We start from the raw sequence: 19,134 nt of genomic DNA, 5'->3' as shown, positions 1-19,134 counted from the left end.
AATATGAACATTTAGCTCCACTCCCACATCTAAACATTGTAATTGGCATTAAATGGAGGTTGCACACTTTTTATGGAGCACTTTGACTGTAAGTGCAGCGCTAATGTTGTTCCTATACTAAGCTGTCGGGCTCATAACACAATGCACAACAAAGACATCAAGTCAATTAGACACAGATTTAGCCTTCTGTCAGTGTACAGTGTTTGAGTTTTATGTCTCTGATAATTGAACAATGAGAAGCTTGTGTCTTTACCCCGGGCCCTCCTAAAAATCTGTCCCTGTGAAAGTGCTGCTGCTAAAATGGCCGGCATTGAACAACCCAAGAGAAGCACGCGCAAATTTGCATTTGTGTGGACGTGCATATTTGTGTGTATCCGTACGGTTCCAAATGAACGCCTCACAAGCTGAAGTAGCTGAGCGGTGCTATCAGCTCAGTTATTAGGGAGCCATGCTGCTTAATTGCCTATAAAGTGTTGATGAATGGAGCAGTGGGGATATTTACAGTGGTGTTAATGGGAGCGTGTCTGCGTGAGCCAATATGGGGAAAAGACTAAACTTGCTGTTCTGAGTATCTAAATCTTTAATTTAATGCTGTGTTATATAGTTTTTCCAATACACATGAGCACTACTATAATTTACCTGGCCCATCACCTAGTCTCCAGTGGCCTGCAGCTACAAGCTACAGGGGTATGCAATTTGTCCAATTTCAAAACAATATAGTACGATGGATACGGATTTGATATGAAAATATTTACTATATGGCAATACTTGTTTATTTCACTCAGGTAGGGGTAAATTAGTAAGTACAAAAGGTTGCAAACACTGCATACAAATACAAAAATGGAACAAAGAGATCAAAAACGTTCTCCTTTCAAGTCTTTGTTAATGTTAACGTTGATGCTAATGCTAATGCGAGTTGCAATACTGATACTTACTTATTGATGAGGACGATGTCAGGAAGCCAAACCTTCCCAGAGGGGATGCGTAGCACCTGAATCCCATTGTGCTCCTTCGGTTTCCATGACAACCGATAATCTGTCCATTCCTGTTTGAACATTTTTATAAAAGCTTGTTTTTTTTTAATACGTAGGGATGTTATTATCCACAAGTCCATGAAAAGAGTTGGGATTAAAGCAGAAAATGACAGCAAGCAGAAACTTTTCTTTAACAAATGCAACCAATTTGTCATTGTATCACTTTATCTTTCATTTCTCCACTTCTGTAATTAGATTCCACAGGGATGGCTTCCCTGTGCATTTGTCCTTGCATAACAAAACACAATTTGCATATTTTTTCATTTTGCCTGCTATTATGACTACTCCAACTGTTCTACTGATTATATGCACAGTGTGCATTGGCACTGAGCTGTACTCGAAAGACGAGGCCCCGTGTTAATAAACATACTGCCACTGGAGTAGGAGTCACGGATGAGCTGCTCAGTGTGCTGTGAAAGAGTTTTTCAGTTAGAGTACACTCAGAAAGCTGTTGGATAATTCATTCTATCGGCTTAAGATTTACTTCAATTTGCAAGTATGACGAGCAGGCATGCAAATAGACTCACCAGATTCATGACAACAGTGGTGCTCATTTCTTCATTTTTCATATTCTGTTATAAAAATGCGAAAATATGCATTTCAGTATGTACTTCATAACTGTTTGCTTCAGATCGTTTTTCATTTTGTAGGGATACAGATACAGAGTTATGCACAAAGAACACCCTAATGGCATTACAGGTTTTGTGGTGGTGAGAGTTTGAAAAATGGTATTCAGGGCAGCTGTGGTACAGGAGGCAGAGCAGGTTGTCTACTAATCAGAAGGTCAGTGGTTCAATCCTCAGTTTCTCTAAGGTGCATGTCAACGTATCTGTGGTTAAGATACTGAATCCTAATTTGCCTGCAAAGCATTCAATGAAATGTGAAAGACAGGTTTTAAAACAGCTCTTAGGTGTAGAAATAGGTTTGTGAATGGGGCTTATAATAAGAAAGCACTTTGAGTGCTCAGCAAAAGCAGAAAAGTGCTGTAAGTACCATTCCCACCAAACACCATCCATCAGTTTAATGGACTAAATCCGGTTAGTCAATCATCAGTCTATGAAAAGCCTTCCATTTGCATGAAAAGTTAGGTTTTTAGGTTGTTGCAAGCATTTAATTGCAAGAATTGGTTACCACTGTTGCCTCATAATAAGAAGGTTTTTGGTTTAGACCAGGGGTGGGGGATCTCCAGACCTCAAGGGTCCTGCAGTTTTTAGATACGTCCTTGATCCAACAAAGATTATTTAAATGGCAAAATGACCTCCTCAACATGTCTTGAAGTTCTCCAGTGGCCTGGTAATGTACTAATCATTTGAGTTAGGTGTGTTGACCCAGGGTGATATCTAAAACCTGCAGGACACCGGCCCTTGAGGCCTGGACTTCCCCCACCCCTGGTTTAGACTATGCTGCCAGCTGAGGGCTTTCTGTGTGGAGTGTGCATACTGCATGGACTTCCCCCCACAGTCAGGATACATTCTACTGAGGTTAATCGAACCTCAATGTGATTCAAAATTTTTTATTTGTTCGTCTTTCAGCCTTAACCTTTTGATGGAAGGACAGCAAGTACAGTGTGATGTCTAAAAGATATCTAAATAATACATACAGTTCAAAGTTAAAACCAGGTTAAAAGTTAAGTTTTAGTAGTTCATACTGTTAATGTTAATACCTGTGTCATTTTTTGCCTCTGGAAATGTGTTTGTTACATCACTGTGATCAGACAGCCATGACATACACTCAGTGGTGAACTTTGTAGTAAGCGCCTTTATATAGTTAAAACCATTTGTTCCAACAGGCCAGGCATAGCTGGACTGGCCATCGGGCATCATTTGCGTTTGATTTTTCGTTTTTATGGGCCGATGTTTTTTTTGTTTTGTTTTGTTTTGTTTTTGTAACGGCATGAACAATGAGAGGTGATGGATTGGCCAGATGCTGGCTGATGTGTAAAAATAACTCAGTTGTTTGGTGGTGGCTGTGGCAGAGCTTCCACAGAGGCCAGCAGGTGGATGAGGGAAGGAGAGGCAGGAGGAGCAGAGACCCGAGGCGGCCGCCGGTCCGAGTGTCAGGTGAACTGAACTTCAGGTAAGAAGTTATGACCTGCAGTCTATCTGGGTCAGATATAAACCAAGTTTAGGTGGAGTTTATTTTCATTGTGCTGACTTTTTACAGTCAGTTACAATAACTCGCACTGCGTGCTAGCTAGCATGACGGAGTTTCTATACAGCTGAGTGGGTGCTTTGATGTTACTGATAGTGAACTTTATTTTATTCATTAGGTTAGTTAGTAGAGTTGCCAACCGCTCCTTAAAAAATGGAATGGTCCCTCATTCAGAGAAAACATTATGCGTTTCGTATTGAGCTGAGAAGGAACACAGTTTGTCCCGTAGTTTAGCTATAATGGAAAAACACACAAAGCTGGATTTATTCTGTGTGTTTATGCTGCACAGCTACTTCAATCATGAAACTGATCAATGATCAGCTGATCAGCTTTTCTGTCTTGTTTGTTTATCGCTCACTTTGCGCCAGAAACAGGAAACCAGCGGATGTCGCGGTAAACAACAGCAGCACGTTTAAGCTTGATCAGCTGTTGTTAGAATTTATTTAATATTAATTTCTAGTATCAGCCGATGTTTGCTGGAGCCACAGCTGTAAAAGCTGCTGGTCATGATGTCGGTTTGGTTATCTGGTGAGAGGGAAACATGAAGATGAAACCAGGAGATGTCCTTACTGAATCATCAGAGCTGAACAGGTGATGGAGAAACAGGTTTACCTTTTAGGTGACATGAATGAGTTGAAGGGAAGTTATGAACTGTTTATGAGAGACAAATAACACCAGGATCCTTTTCTAAGTAGCTGACAGCTGGTAACTATGCAGGGGCGGGTCTGGGCAAAGTTTTGCCAGGGGGGCCAGGTAGGGCATTAACAGGGAAAGGGGGGCACAAAGAAATACTTTTCTTTCTTATTCTCATTTAAAATGTCTCGCTTTTAAAAAATAATTATCTGAATCTTACAACCAAAGTTTTTATCTGATGTAAAATGTATAGAAATCATACATATACCAACAAGAGGGTGTACATCACAGCGTCTGTTTTCATTCAAAGGCTTTATGCCTTTTCCTGTAATACCTGGTTGGCCCGTCTCTAGTCAAAATGCCCGGGCCGATTTTTTGTCCCAGTCCAGCCCTGAGGCCAGGGGACATGATGTTGCAGCGATAGGCAATACCACTTTATTGAAAGAAGGGTTTGGAGTTGAATCTATTGGTTGAATGAGTAGTTTATGTTTGTGTTTAGGCGCGACCTCTTGTTGTTACAAAGGTGTCTAAATGACTTATTAACTAAATCGCAATATTACTCAGATTTTTTTTTTTTTTTTGCAAGACTTTATTGGAATTTTCTTTTATTGGACTAGTTAACATTATTGCAGAGGAATTTTTAATGTTTTGGGAATTTTTGGAACCACTGGGATATTAGTTTAGCTTAACAAGCAGGGGACACATGTAGTCTCTAAACAACTCTTTTACAAAAGGACTAAGAGGCAGAGACATGAGGGGATTTGCTGCATGAGTGGCATTTTTGCATGTACAAAATGTGACATATTGCATTGTGGGACTGTTGTACCCATGATGTGAAGGTCAAGTCATGAATTCTGGCTAAGCTTCTCTGCTCCTCGGCCTGCTATTTAAAACCCCAACTGGGACAGCTGGGACCAAAGCATGAGTGGGGGCAGCAAACGTTGGATGTCTTCCTCATGCAAACACATCTTGCTACCTCACACATGTCATTGCCTGCATATCAATACCCGTCAGGCCCAGTGTTAATAATAACTCTGCAGTTACCCAGCTGGACTAGTTACTTGTCAAACTAAGAATCCAAGTGGGTTAGTTTTCAAGACAGGTCAACTCCACAGCTTAAGATGATCCACGTGACGAGAGAGGAAGAGAGAGCGTGACCTTGAGTGGAGGTGTAAGGAGTGTGGGTGTGTGGATGCACTATGTGTGTTGGTTTTTGATTGCCTAGGAGAAGAGAGTAAAGGGGAAAATAAAAAGCTCATAAAGTGACCGTGTGTGAGTGTGTGTGTGTACGGCTTATCCTTTAATGCAGTCACACAGGCAGCAGCCCAATCAGTGCATGCCACTAAACACTATTTCCCAGCATGAATGAATAAAACTACAGTACTTCACTACACCTCAGTAGTAGTACTCATTTTTGCCATCTGGTTGTGAATTTAAATTCAGATGGCACTGGGATTCATTCATGGTGGAGAATATGGAAGATAAGCTTTACATTTACATTTCAGAGGCAAAGCCACAGAAAAACCATCGTCTCTCTGGCTAAGAGTTCCAGCATGAAGTTACTGTAGCATGGTCACAGACTTTGATGTGTCCGATTATGACAGATTCATCTTTTCAGATCTTGGAAAAGATATTAAAGGAATGTAGCTTCTAGGCTAGACAGTTTGAGTTCTTTATGATTAGGCTGTTCTACAAGCTCTCTGAAAAGCCGTCAGTCGATTCAGAACACTGCATAAAGAGCAGTAACAGCGTCTAGTAGTATTAACTTCTCTTCACTGGATTTCTGCTAAATCCAGACTAGAAGTAAAATCCTTCTCATATATAGTTCCTTAAATAATTAAGCTCCATTGTATCTTCATGACCTCATAACGTATTAGCCAATGGAGTGCTTTGCTCTCTTCATTTTGTTCAGACTGCAGTCTTACTTAAAGGACAGGTGGTTGGGAGTGGTTTCTTCCTGTTAAAAGGAAGTTTTTTCTGACCACTGTCACAAAGCAGATGTTCATAGGCAGTCATAGTTTGTTGAGGTTTTCTCCCAAATGCTGTAGGGTCTTTACCTTATGTGGCAGGATGAATGTTATCCCTCGGTCCAACCCACTTTCAGCCTGGCCCATTAGGGGGCGCTGGTATAAATAGTGGCCATTTGAGTGTCTCTGCATCGCTTGCCTGTGATCTCCTTTTTGGTCACCTGACTTCCTCGGTGTGGTAGAGATCGTTTGTGGGTTACTCCTCTAAAGTCTCCATCGCGGCTGGTCGTAGCTATAGAAGCCTCCTCTGAGCTATTCTGCTTACGTTCTGTGACCCGGCTTACTTGGTACGTAATCAACTTTTGTTACGCTCTCTGCCTTCTATTGTTCTTTTATAGTAATTATTTATTATGTTTCGCAGGAAGTGTGGACCTTAGTTTTGCGCCAAGCTACGCGAACTGAAGTGCTGCTGTTTTGCCTTGCTGTGCTTTTACCGTCTGTTCCCGTTGTGAGAATTCTTTCCCTGCTGCTGTCAGCTTTTACAGTGGACGTCGGCGTGGACAACGGCCATATGCATGCCGGTTATCGGAGTCAGCTGGCGTGCATATTGATTGACTGTTAACTTATCGTCGTGTGGACGGCAAGTTGGAGCAGTACGGTGATTCCGTTTGCTCCAGATTTTAGAGTTTTATTCAGATTGTATGTTGTTTTATTGCTTTTTGATTTGTAGTTTGGATTTTCTGTTACACCACTGGTGGGAGGCCCTTTTTCTAGCTGTAGATCACCAGTGTGGTCCTGCAGTTGGGTTATCCCCCGGTGCTACACATTAGTTTGTTGTAATATATTAACATTTTCTTTGTTTCTTTTATTCAGATGCGGAGTGCCGACGTGGAGGAGACTAGGGTGCCTTGGTGGTGGGATCCCTTGAGTGTACACACCTGCCTTGTCTAGTTTATTAGTGTGAGTGTGTGATAGTGTGTTGCACTTGTGTTTTGGTGTGTTTTCTTTCTTTAGTTGTGTGTGGCATCCCTGCCCCTCCACTGGTAAGCCTCAGCTCTGAATACCTTTTTAAGCATATTTGTATTTGAATATTTATGATTATGTTTTTATTCGGTGTTTTAAATAATTACCAATAAATTGTCAATTTGTTTATTATTGAACCTCGTCTCTGGATTGAGTATAGCGAACCTAAGTGCCTTTTTGGTGATTTAGTGTCATTTCCAGTATTCTCTGGGTGAAATTCCCAGGGTGGCGTTGTCATTCTTTAAAACTGAAGAGTATTTACTTTATATCCCAACCTCGTCTCGCCACAAACTTGGCGTTGTTGTCGACAGGATATACTCTTTAAAACAGAGACGTGTGTTCTTCTTTTTTTGTTTGGTGTAACGTAAATTGTTTTTTTATATTATTTTTGTACAGAATAAAGGCAAAGCAGCAGCTACTTTGGTGTGGGATTTCACAGCTGTGTTACAGAGATGGAGGAAGAGTTACAGGAACTCAGGGACTTGATCGCGCAGCTGAAAGCAGACAATGAGAGGCTGCGTCAGGAGAGGGCTGTTGGGTCAGGTACTAGTGCTACACCTTCTACTTCAACTGCATCATCTGTTAACCCCCCAACGGCTGGTGTCTCTGTAGCAGAGAGACTAGTTTTTGTGCCCCGTGACAGAAAGTGCCCTATGTTTAGAGGAAAATCAGGTATAGGGTTGAATGAATGGTTGGAGGAAATAGAAGGTTGTGCTAGAGCACGTCATTTGTCTTTGGCTGATAAAGCATTTTTCCTGTTTGACCACCTAGAAGGGGAAGCACGTGAGGAGATCAAATATCGCTCTAGTGCAGAGAGGACTGATCCTGCTAAGATAATCACTATATTGCAAGAACTGTATGGCTGTTCAGACTCCTATGTAGCATTGCAGGAAGCTTTCTTCTCTAGAAAACAGCAGGAAAGTGAGACACTGCAAGAGTTTTCCCTCGCTCTCTTGGGTCTTATGGAAAAAGTTAAATCGAGTGCCCCCAATGGCATGCCCAATGCTGACGTTTTATTAAGAGATCAATTTGTTGAACAGGTCTTAGATAGTACCTTGCGGCGGGAGTTAAAGCAGCTAGTAAGGAGGCAGCCAACACTGACATTGCTGGAGATTAGAGGGGAAGCTATTAGGTGGGAACGTGAAGGGTTGCCTAGTGGCGTTAGGCATAGAAGCAGTTCTGTCCCTTCTGTTTATGGCATTCAGTATGGGGTCCATAGCAGTCCTTCAGGAATAGCCCAGTCTACCCAATTGTCTGAGATGAGCGAGATGAAGGAATTGTTAAAGCGCCAGCAGGAGCAACTTAATCAGCTCACTCAGAGCATTGCTCGATTGCAGGGCCCCCATCGAATGCCTCGCTCAGGACGGGGCGACTCCATTATATGCCATCGTTGTCAGCAACCTGGACATTTTGCTCGGGAGTGTGATGGGGAACGCGTTCCTCATTCCCGGCCTCCTTCGCAGGCCCCTCTGCATAATCGCAGGCACTCTCCTTTAAATACGGCTTCGGAAAACTAGCACCCTCCGTATTGCCGAGCCACAGTTCGGGTGGGGTGTCTATTGGCTCAAGGGTTGTTTCTAATGGTCCAGAGGCAGTCTCGAAATTAATTTCATCCTGTCCCCATATAGATGTGGACATGGGCGGTATAAAAGTACCTTGTTTGGTTGATACAGGGTCCATGGTCTCTACCATTACTGAAAGTTTTTTCCGCCAGCATTTTGAGTCCTGGGGTCAAGAGCGTCTCCAAGCTTGTCATTGGTTGCAGCTTAAAGCGGCTAATGGGTTGTCCATTCCTTACCTTGGCTATATCGAGCTAAGTGTAGAGCTCTGTGACAAGTTTCTTCCACAGTGTGGCGTGTTGGTCGTTAAAGATCCTCCAGGTGCAGGACCTTCCACGGTTCCGGGTGTATTGGGGATGAATGTCATTCGGAAGTGTTACCACGAGCTTTTTGGGCAACACGGTGAAGCATTGTTTAGTTTGGGCTTTGTCACAGAGGCCCCTAAACCCCTTGTGCAGGCGCTGCAAAAGTGCCATGACGTTAGTATAAGAGCCCCACTGGATTTGTCTGGCCATGTGAGAGTGAGGGGTAAGCGAGCATGTTGCATTCCGGGTGGTGTAATGAAAGTAGTGGCCGCCACCTGTTCTGAGCAATATTCAGGTGCCACTGTGTTATTTGAACCTACTGATGTTAACTTGCCTGCTGGACTTTTAGCGTCCCCTGCATTGGTTCGAGTGGTTAGAGGTACTGCATACATACCAGTTGTTAATGTAGGGACTATGGCGGTCTTGCTTTACCCTAGGACCGTTATAGGGACCCTGGAAGATGTTCATGTGGTCAGTTTGCCCGCTGGTGTGACAGAAGTACTCCCTAACGTAGCCACAATGGCATCTCACACCGCCACTCCTACTGTGCAGGATCAGATGGAAGGGATTGATTTGTCTAAACTGTCAGCAGAGGAACAGGGACAGGTGAGGTCTCTCCTTAAGAAATACAGCTCGGTCTTTTCTGCTCATGACACTGATTTGGGTTGCACTAACTTGATCTCCCATGACATTCCAGTCTTAGACGATATCCCCGTGCGGCAGCGTTATAGGCGCATCCCCCCTTCAGAGTACGAGGTTGTGAAAGAGCATATTAACCAGTTGTTAGGGGCCGAGGTGATTAGAGAGAGTAGCAGCCCCTATGCTTCTCCCATTGTGCTCGTTAAGAAGAAGGATGGCAGCCCGCGCATGTGTGTTGATTATCGGCAACTGAACAACAAGACAAGGAAAGATGCATTCCCCCTGCCGCGCATTGAAGAATCCTTAGATGCGCTGACTGGTGCCCGTTGGTTTTCCACCATGGATTTAGCAAGTGGCTATAATCAGGTCCCAGTTACGGAAGAGGATAGGCCCAAGACTGCCTTCTGTACTCCTTTCGGCCTATTTGAATGGAACCGAATGCCATTTGGGCTCTGTAATGCCCCTAGCACCTTCCAGAGACTAATGCAACGCCTTTTCGGTGATCAACAGTGCCAGTCTCTGCTTCTCTATCTTGATGACATTGTAATCTTTTCATCAACAGTATCGCAACATCTTGAGCGGCTGGATGTGGTGCTAGGTCGGCTTCAGCAGGAAGGTTTAAAAGCCAAGCTTGCCAAATGTGCCTTTTTCCAGCGGGAGGTTCGCTACCTAGGCCATGTCATCTCCGATCAAGGTGTCTCTACGGACCCTAGCAAGGTGGAAGTGGTGGCTAACTGGCAGCCTCCTAAGACTGTTTCGGAACTACGCTCCTTCCTTGGGTTTGCCAGCTATTATCGCCGTTTTGTGGAGGGTTTTGCCAAGTTGGCGGCACCTCTGCATAGACTGGTGGCAGAGTGGGGAGGCAGAAAATCAAAGAAGAGGTCAGAGCATGGTGTCGTGGAGAACTGGACTGCAGAGTGTGCTCAAAGTTTTGAGGCATTAAAGACTAAACTGACAACAGCACGAGTGCTCGCTTATGCAGATTTCTCTTTGCCTTTTATTTTAGAAGTGGATGCCAGCCATGCCGGCCTAGGGGCAGTGCTTTCCCAGGAGCAGGGAGGTAAGGTGAGGCCAATAGCCTATGCCAGTCGGGGTTTGAGGCCCACTGAGCGCAATATGCTAAATTATAGCTCAATGAAGCTGGAGTTTTTGGCACTTAAGTGGGCCATGACTGAGAAATTTAGAGAGTACTTGTTGGGCCATAAGTGTATTGTTTACACCGACAACAATCCTCTTAGTCACTTGTCTTCTGCTAAACTTGGGGCTACTGAACAGCGCTGGGCAGCTCAGCTCGCTTCGTTCGACTTCGACTTAAAGTACAGGTCAGGAAGGAGTAATAAGAACGCCGATGCTTTATCTCGCCAGCATCCACCTGATCCTCAGGAGATTAAAGCCATGGTTCCTGGTACAGCCTTGCCTGGACCTCTTCAACAAGCCTTGCGGCTGGGACCAGCTGAGGTATCACAAGCTGCCATTACGGTTTTGCCCCATCTCACTACTCCTGATCTTCATGCCCTCCAACAGGTCGACCCAGTGATAAAGGAGATCTTGGTGTTCTGGAGACGGAAGCAGCGACCCAGCTTTGAGGAGCGGCAGCAGCTTGCTCCACTTGCTCTGGTGCTGCTACGACAATGGGATCGTCTGATTGAAAGGGAAGGAGTTCTGTATCGTCAGGTTCATCGTCCTGACGGTGCCGAGGTGGTACTTCAGCTTTTGCTGCCTAGTGCACTAATTGAGCAGGTGTTGACTCATGTTCATCAGGAGCACGGCCATCAAGGTGTGGAAAGGACCCTAGCGCTTCTCTGCTCACGGTGCTATTGGCCAGGTATGTCTGCTGAGGTAGCTCGTTGGTGTCAGAGATGCGAACGTTGCCAAGTTGCAAAAGACACCCAACCAGCAGCTCAAAGTTTCATGGGACATTTGTTGGCTTCTCGACCAAATGAAATCTTGGCCATTGATTACACCTTGCTCGAACCTTCCCGGAATGGGCTGGAGAACGTTTTGGTGATGACTGATGTTTTCAGCAAGTATACATTGGCTGTCCCCACTCGTGACCAATGTGCTGCTACAGTGGCCCAGGTTCTCGTGACTGAGTGGTTTTCGAAGTTTGGTGTACCAGCGCGTATCCATTCCGATCAGGGTCGTAACTTTGAAAGCTCCCTGATCCAGCAGCTCTGCAGGTTTTATGGTATCGAGAAGTCCCACACTACTCCTTATCATCCGGCTGGAAATGGTCAGTGTGAACGTTTTAATAGGACTTTGCACAATTTGTTGCGGACCCTGCCAGTATCCAGAAAAAGAGACTGGAATGTATGTTTGCCCCAGTTACTCTACTGTTATAATACCACTCCCCATCAGGCTACTGGGGAAACCCCATTCTTATTGATGTTTGGGCAAGAACCCAGGTTGCCAGTGGACTTTCTGTTGGGCAGAGTACCGGACCCCATCAGTGGAGATGTGCACGAGTGGATTCAGGAGCATCAAGCCCGGCTACAGGTTGTACATGAAGGAGCCAAGGAACGATTGCAATTGGCTGCCGACCGCAGAAAGAGGCACCATGATAAAAAGGTGAAAGAGGCACCATTGAACAATGGCCAGTTGGTGTTCCTGCGCGATCTGAGTGGAAGAGGGAGATGTAAAATCCAAGATCGATGGAAACCCGTGGTATATAGAATCCTGAAGGCACCTAAAGGAGGTGGGGCAGTATATACCATTGCACCTGCAGATGATCCCAGCAGTGTGAAGCATGTTCATCGTACCTTGTTGAAGGCTGTGGTAACGGCAGCTACACCATCAGAAGGGCCTGCTCCAAGCAGTAGCTCACATGGCCCAGAAATATCCTCCCCAGAACCAGGACATGACTCATCACGTGACAGTGACCTGTTATTCCTGAGCATAGGAGCTCCTCAAGTAAATGTTTCACCATCTTACAGCCCAGTGGCAGTGATTCCAAGTAGCCCTGAGTTGTTGCTTCCACCAGAAGACCGAACTTCCGATGTTCCAGCCACTTGTACAGTTACTCCGAGTGTAGCACCAGTTCCATCTAGCTCTCTTCCTGCTCCCTCTACGAGTTCTGATACAAGAAATGTGGTGGTGCGAAAAACAACCCGGTCCACAGCTGGCCAGCATTCAAACATCCATCATCTCCCAAGACCAACAGGGGAGGTGGCACAAGGGGCTGCTAACTCTATTTCTGAGCCTAGGGTACATGCTGTCTCTGCATTTTTTAGGCCTTGGGACTAATCTGGGTGTCTTTGTAATCTGGGTGTCTTTGTAATTCATCGTCGGGGCGACGATGCAAGAAGGAGGGGTAGAATGTGGCAGGATGAATGTTATCCCTCGGTCCAACCCACTTTCAGCCTGGCCCATTAGGGGGCGCTGGTATAAATAGTGGCCATTTGAGTGTCTCTGCATCGCTTGCCTGTGATCTCCTTTTTGGTCACCTGACTTCCTCGGTGTGGTAGAGATCGTTTGTGGGTTACTCCTCTAAAGTCTCCATCGCGGCTGGTCGTAGCTATAGAAGCCTCCTCTGAGCTATTCTGCTTACGTTCTGTGACCCGGCTTACTTGGTACGTAATCAACTTTTGTTACGCTCTCTGCCTTCTATTGTTCTTTTATAGTAATTATTTATTATGTTTCGCAGGAAGTGTGGACCTTAGTTTTGCGCCAAGCTACGCGAACTGAAGTGCTGCTGTTTTGCCTTGCTGTGCTTTTACCGTCTGTTCCCGTTGTGAGAATTCTTTCCCTGCTGCTGTCAGCTTTTACAGTGGACGTCGGCGTGGACAACGGCCATATGCATGCCGGTTATCGGAGTCAGCTGGCGTGCAAATTGATTGACTGTTAACTTATCGTCGTGTGGATGGCAAGTTGGAGCAGTACGGTGATTCCGTTTGCTCCAGATTTTAGAGTTTTATTCAGATTGTATGTTGTTTTATTGCTTTTTGATTTGTAGTTTGGATTTTCTGTTACACCACTGGTGGGAGGCCCTTTTTCTAGCTGTAGATCACCAGTGTGGTCCTGCAGTTGGGTTATCCCCCGGTGCTACACATTAGTTTGTTGTAATATATTAACATTTTCTTTGTTTCTTTTATTCAGATGCGGAGTGCCGACGTGGAGGAGACTAGGGTGCCTTGGTGGTGGGATCCCTTGAGTGTACACGCCTGCCTTGTCTAGTTTATTAGTGTGAGTGTGTGATAGTGTGTTGCACTTGTGTTTTGGTGTGTTTTCTTTCTTTAGTTGTGTGTGGCATCCCTGCCCCTCCACTGGTAAGCCTCAGCTCTGAATACCTTTTTAAGCATATTTGTATTTGAATATTTATGATTATGTTTTTATTCGGTGTTTTAAATAATTACCAATAAATTGTCAATTTGTTTATTATTGAACCTCGTCTCTGGATTGAGTATAGCGAACCTAAGTGCCTTTTTGGTGATTTAGTGTCATTTCCAGTATTCTCTGGGTGAAATTCCCAGGGTGGCGTTGTCATTCTTTAAAACTGAAGAGTATTTACTTTATATCCCAACCTCGTCTCGCCACACTTACAACATAAAGCACCTTAAGGCGACTGTTCTTGTGAATTGTCAGCTAATGGCAAACATTTTGGTGATGGGAATCAGCATTAAACTGGTCGAAACTTCTGTTACATCATGCTGGGTTACAGTCAGTCCTGGGTTCTCGAAAGGGGTCGATGGAGACCTGGCTTATAATCCATTAGAATCAGCCCTTGTTTAAATTTATTCTACTATGCTAGAATTTAGATTTTTTTTAAATCTGCAGTGACCTGCTGTTTACTGTGTGTACTTTTGTGTTGGGGTTTTGGGCCTCACCAGTCCGACGAAGGATGTGAGGATCATGCCCACGCGAACCACCACCCTCTCTTCAGGGGTACGAGCTGGTCGGACCTTAAGGTTGTATTTGGAAAAGAGGCTCTTCATCAGAGTATTCTCTGATTCAGTTGCACCTGTAATACACATTGACAGAGGTCAGTTGTGATGGCAGGCTTCAAACTGAAGTCCTTTAATAATTGCTAGTCATTCACTCAGATTTAGCTAGATATGTCCCTCCAAAAGCCTCAGCAGCTGCTGACTGCATTGATGCACTGAATTAATAAAGGAGTTCACTCACTAGATACACACTGGTGACACTGTGTCGCCGAGCAAGCTGTGCTGTGCATCAAAATATAATCAATCGACGACTGTCTCAATACCGAAGTCAATAGTGTGCAACAAGTGGATGTTTGATAAAAAATTTATTGATTATTCATTTTGATGATTACTATAATGTTTCAATGTAAAGTTCCTGATTGTTTAATACCAAAAATTCTGTTAACTGCTTTTACAGACCAATTTCCTAGGTCCAGCCAAGGGGTGAAAGGTCAGCTCTGTCTTTCTGCTTTTTGCAAATTATGCTATGCTGTTGACTTCACTGACCAATGACCCCCCCAAAAAAGTGACTAGATGGCAATTACCACCTTCAAGTCCAGAATCAATCAGTCAGACCTTTCAGTCAGAAAAGCTGTACTGCTATTGGATGTGGATAGACTGCTTTAAGTGGAATTCAGGATTGACAGATGGATTGGCTTACCATGTGAAGTAGTAGTAGTGCATTCCCACATTATTTTCTCTAATTAAAACAAGTAAAAGACATGTATTTCAAATAAGTTCCTGAGGTTCTAAGGTCCTGTTTTTATATCAATGCTAAATGTTTTGCTTCAGGTCTGCATAATCGCAAACCTACTCAAACACTTGCATTCCATTGCATTTTCATGCGTAATCCCTGATTTACTTGCAACATTTTCCTCCTTGGTGTTGGAAGGTTAGAAGCATTTATAATCAGCAGCTCTTGTGACGCAGCATTCATCACGTCTGGCATTGCTGTGGCCCCAGCAGGATCTGACCTGACAGGAATAAATGATGACGATCACCCAGCAAGGCACCCCATTAGCTAGGCACAAGGAAGCATGGCTGCTGATGGAACGGGAGGTGACTATCGAAGGCCAGAATTTAGCATTTTTTATCTCACTACCCAGCTGAGATCACTTGGTAAATAACAAGACTGACTAAAGAATTAGCTAAAACTAAAATACTGGATGGTTGTATAACCAGTTAAAATTAAAAAGATTTTGTACTATATTTTTCTTTTATGGAGAGAATATGTGAGTATCTGCTTGAAAAGACCCAGTTATTCAGCTTTTTTCTCATAAACTCACTGAGTGAGTAGTGGCTCAGCAGTGATAAACATGGTTTAAAATTGAAACTGACTGCAATAAAGTTCAGTATACACTACATCCTTCTCAGAGTGGTTTGAGCGCACTGTCCAGTAACCACCGGGCAACTTACCAAATAAGTTGTATGAAAAAATGAAGTTATTGATTTCTCTGAAGAAATGTGTTCAACTTAACTGGCTGTGATTCTCTGCGACTGTCGTGTCTCTGATCGTATTTTCTTTAGTTTATAACTGCTGTGAACACAAGTCCTTAAAGATGAAATCTGCCATTGTGTTACAGGTATTTTGTTTCGCTATTTCATCATTTCTTGTTATCTTTCAAAAATGTCTTCGGCATAAATTCATTAGTGAGTTTTATTAGTTTGTTGATGCTATGAGATGAAATTTGAATGAGAGGTACATATCATAAATCTGTCATGGCTCCCTACGTGATATAATCCCTGTGCTTAACTGTCCCTGTATGCCACGTTTGTCACTCTGGAGCTCGTGTGGATGCCGCACCTCGATCCTCTAAACTCATCAACTTTAGCTGTACATCAGCTCCTGTCTGCTAATGAAATAAGTTTGTCACTTGTCTCAATAGCAGACACGTCTTGGCCTAATTAGGGCTACTTCCAGAACGCACAGCACGATTACTGTACAGTAATGGTAAACTCGTATGAGCCAAAGTTCTTGAAGGGACCTAACATGGGCTACAAGAAGTGTAATGTGGCCCAAAAGCTACAACATACCTGCAACAGTACCTGCATGTGACCCACCAAAGGTAACCCTGTGACTAAAGGCAGTCAGACTTACCCGATGAGCCAATGCCGTCATTCACGACTTGTTGTGGCCCAAAGAGGTTTGCAAACGTTTGTTGGTATCTGAGTACATTCCATTACATGCTGCTCCACAACACTTCTCACAGTTTTCTTCCCTCACCAATCAACCAAAGACTAGCCTCCTCCTGTTGTCAATCTGGAAATAAACTCTTACATCTTTTAACATTTATTGCAACCAAGAGGGAAGTAATGTTTAGCTCAATGTTTCAAATTGGGACTTCAGAAACCAGTGAGCGACATCACAATAGCCACATCCATCTTTTATATTGTCTGCTTTTCAAATGCTAGCATGCTAATGTTAACAGATCAAAGAGGTACAGCCTCACAGAGCCACTGAAGGTTCTCATTTTTATGTTTAATGACCATGTTTCTGTGCTCTTTCTGTGCTCTTTACACAGTTACACCAGCACGATATGCTACATGTCTCTCTTGATAAATGACTCACTGTGATTTCTGCCATTTTCTAAATTAGATAAGATAAGATAAGATAACCTTTATTAGTCCCACACGTGGGAAATTTGTTTTGTCACAGCAGGAAGTGGACAGTGCAAAAGTTATGACGCAAAAATTAGAATACAATAAGAATAAATACAGTACACAGCTGTACAGAATAGAATAAAATAATATACTATATACAGTAGAATAAAATAGAATAAAAATATACAATAAGATAAAAATAGAATACGAATGGGAAAAGACATTAAACACTCAAACCAGATTGATAAGCTAAAGAAACATGAGCAGAAGAAAACACATAAACTGCTGGGCCTGTATTAATGTCTAGCCTACGTCGAAACGTGCTAATAAAACATTTTTATTGTACAGTATTCCAATAGGAACTGACATCGTGTCAGAGAAATCATATTCTCAAGTATTACTGTAAAGTTTTCTATTTTGAATTTGTTCTTTTCTGGTACTTTCCATTCTATGATCTTATTCTACATTAGATACTACACGAGTATTCATGTTGGCTTTGCATGACAACTAACGCTTTGTTACATGAGTATACTGTGTCAGCCTGTACTTACCTCCCAATGTGCTCAGGCTGTATAAGCAACATGCCAGCAGGAACAGATCAAGGCTTTTCATGATGAGGCCCAAAACCAAACTCTTGTCCTCCCCGGAAATAGATCTTGAATGAGTGAATCAAACTTCTTCCCTGCTTAGCTTTCTTTACCAGTTCAGCTCACTGGAACTCTACAGCTAAACTTTGACTTGGTCAGTACTCAGTTTGTACTGTTGTTGTCTGTCAGTCAGGCAGCCATGCCAGCTGCTGTGTACTCCAATTACCTCCAGGAAGGGGTGGGGCTTTGGTGAAGGGGTTGGGGATACACACAAGCATCAAACTGGCAGAAATTCTTGTGAGGTTTTATATGCAAAAAAATTGTATAATTTTTTCTGGTATATTTCCTCTTCCAAAACCCTCCCCAAAAAGTTAGATTGCTGTTTATGTAACTGTGAAGCTAAAAGAGATTCTGAGAATTTTGGGGGAAAAAAGAAAACCTATGAAATGATAGTTGACAGAATGACAGTTCAGCTGTTTTGGCTTTCTGCTTCAGAAAACCATGAAGCCAGTTCTGTAGCCACATTATAAGATAAAACTCTATAATTCAGAGGAACAAAAAACATACATAAACAAGGTCCAAAATTGCATGGGCCTCAAATAATCTGAAATAATCTGACTATTGGATAATAATTTAAAATTATTTTTTTTGGAAAGGGAACAATCAGGTTATTATCAGTCCAAATGGCATGGATAACATTTGTACCTGTAAAGTTCATATTAAACAATATTTACAGGTTTTAGAGCAACATCCAGTCCAAAGGTGACACGATGAAACACAATGTCAAACCGCATTCTGCATGTATTATTATATAAAGATGAAATAGGTGCTAAACTAAGCTGCCTGCTGACCAGACCTGTCACCTAACAAAAAACATGTAGTGCTTTATGAAATTAAAATATTAGGCCCAAAACTGTTGAGATGCTAAAATCCTGGAGTATATCAGACATTAATTGGAAAACATTTGGATTTGAAAGCTGTTTCAGTAAGTGCTCTCCTCAGCTCCAAAACTCTTGAATGCAAAAACACGCTGGCAGCTGCCATCTTAATAATAATAACTTCTTGTTCTCAAGAGTTTTCACTATCAGCTCATTTGATCTATTTAATGACTTTCTCTTTTCTTTTTCTAATCTCATGACCCTTTGACCTAAAATCCTATTTTGTAATATGTCACTGAGACATTACCTCCAGCTGAGTCTTCTTCCCCAGCTTCCTCTTGCCTACACCCACATGCTGCGATCACTTCCTTTAATTGCTTAACCTATTTGCCCAACTGAGGGGTTAAATGATCCTATTTAAACTGTATTTAAACTTTTTGTGCATTCAGTTCTGATGTATGTTTTGGTTCTACAGGACACATGCAGAACCAACAGACCAGACGTTAGCAGCTGTTATTCTCTCAGTATAAAGTCAAGTTGATGAAACACTCCAGACACTGCTGTATTTTCTGATTTGCCCCTGCAGTAAAACATCTACATCCCCGTCTTTATGTCCCTCCTCTCATCTCTTCATGCCAAACTGCTCTTGCACACATTCGTCGACCATCCACGCCACCATAATTTATGACACACTGTCACTGCCATTTGGCCTGCTGCCAATTTAATTACCATAGAAGCTAACTATTAACAGCTAGCGCCCGGTGTCAAGTCACACATCACGTCACCGGTCAGGGGAGAGTGCATAAAGCTTTTTTTGGCAGTAACTCAAACTAGGACT

The 19,134-nt window shown here is 43.1% G+C and overlaps 1 protein-coding gene and 1 long non-coding RNA gene across 2 annotated transcripts in view; one reads left to right on the top strand and one right to left on the bottom strand.

Annotated features, from left to right (window-relative positions):
• Positions 1 to 17,822, bottom strand: part of chrnb1 (cholinergic receptor, nicotinic, beta 1 (muscle)) — a 36,661-nt gene extending 18,839 nt beyond the window's left edge. The window contains exons 1-4 of the mRNA XM_085451646.1: positions 17,383 to 17,822; positions 14,135 to 14,268; positions 1,562 to 1,606; positions 936 to 1,045 (exon numbers count right to left, since the gene is read on the bottom strand). Of these exons, the coding sequence (XP_085307772.1) occupies positions 936 to 1,045; positions 1,562 to 1,606; positions 14,135 to 14,268; positions 17,383 to 17,443 (350 nt within the window). The 5' untranslated portion in view covers positions 17,444 to 17,822. The remainder of the gene's footprint in view (positions 1 to 935; positions 1,046 to 1,561; positions 1,607 to 14,134; positions 14,269 to 17,382) is intronic.
• LOC146715219 (uncharacterized) lies at positions 6,448 to 13,693 on the top strand. Its single transcript, XR_014918929.1, has 2 exons — positions 6,448 to 7,351; positions 13,407 to 13,693. It is a non-coding gene; the product is annotated as an uncharacterized LOC146715219 (long non-coding RNA).
• Positions 17,823 to 19,134: the final 1,312 nt, after the last annotated feature.

This window comes from Copadichromis virginalis, linkage group LG3 (assembly GCF_057382275.1).
Source record: "Copadichromis virginalis isolate Kocher_CV1m ecotype Utaka linkage group LG3, C_Virginalis_male_GT1.1, whole genome shotgun sequence".
Lineage (NCBI taxonomy): Eukaryota > Metazoa > Chordata > Actinopteri > Cichliformes > Cichlidae > Copadichromis > Copadichromis virginalis.
Note: the sequence above shows the minus strand (reverse complement) of the source record. Positions and strands in the feature narration are given on the sequence as shown.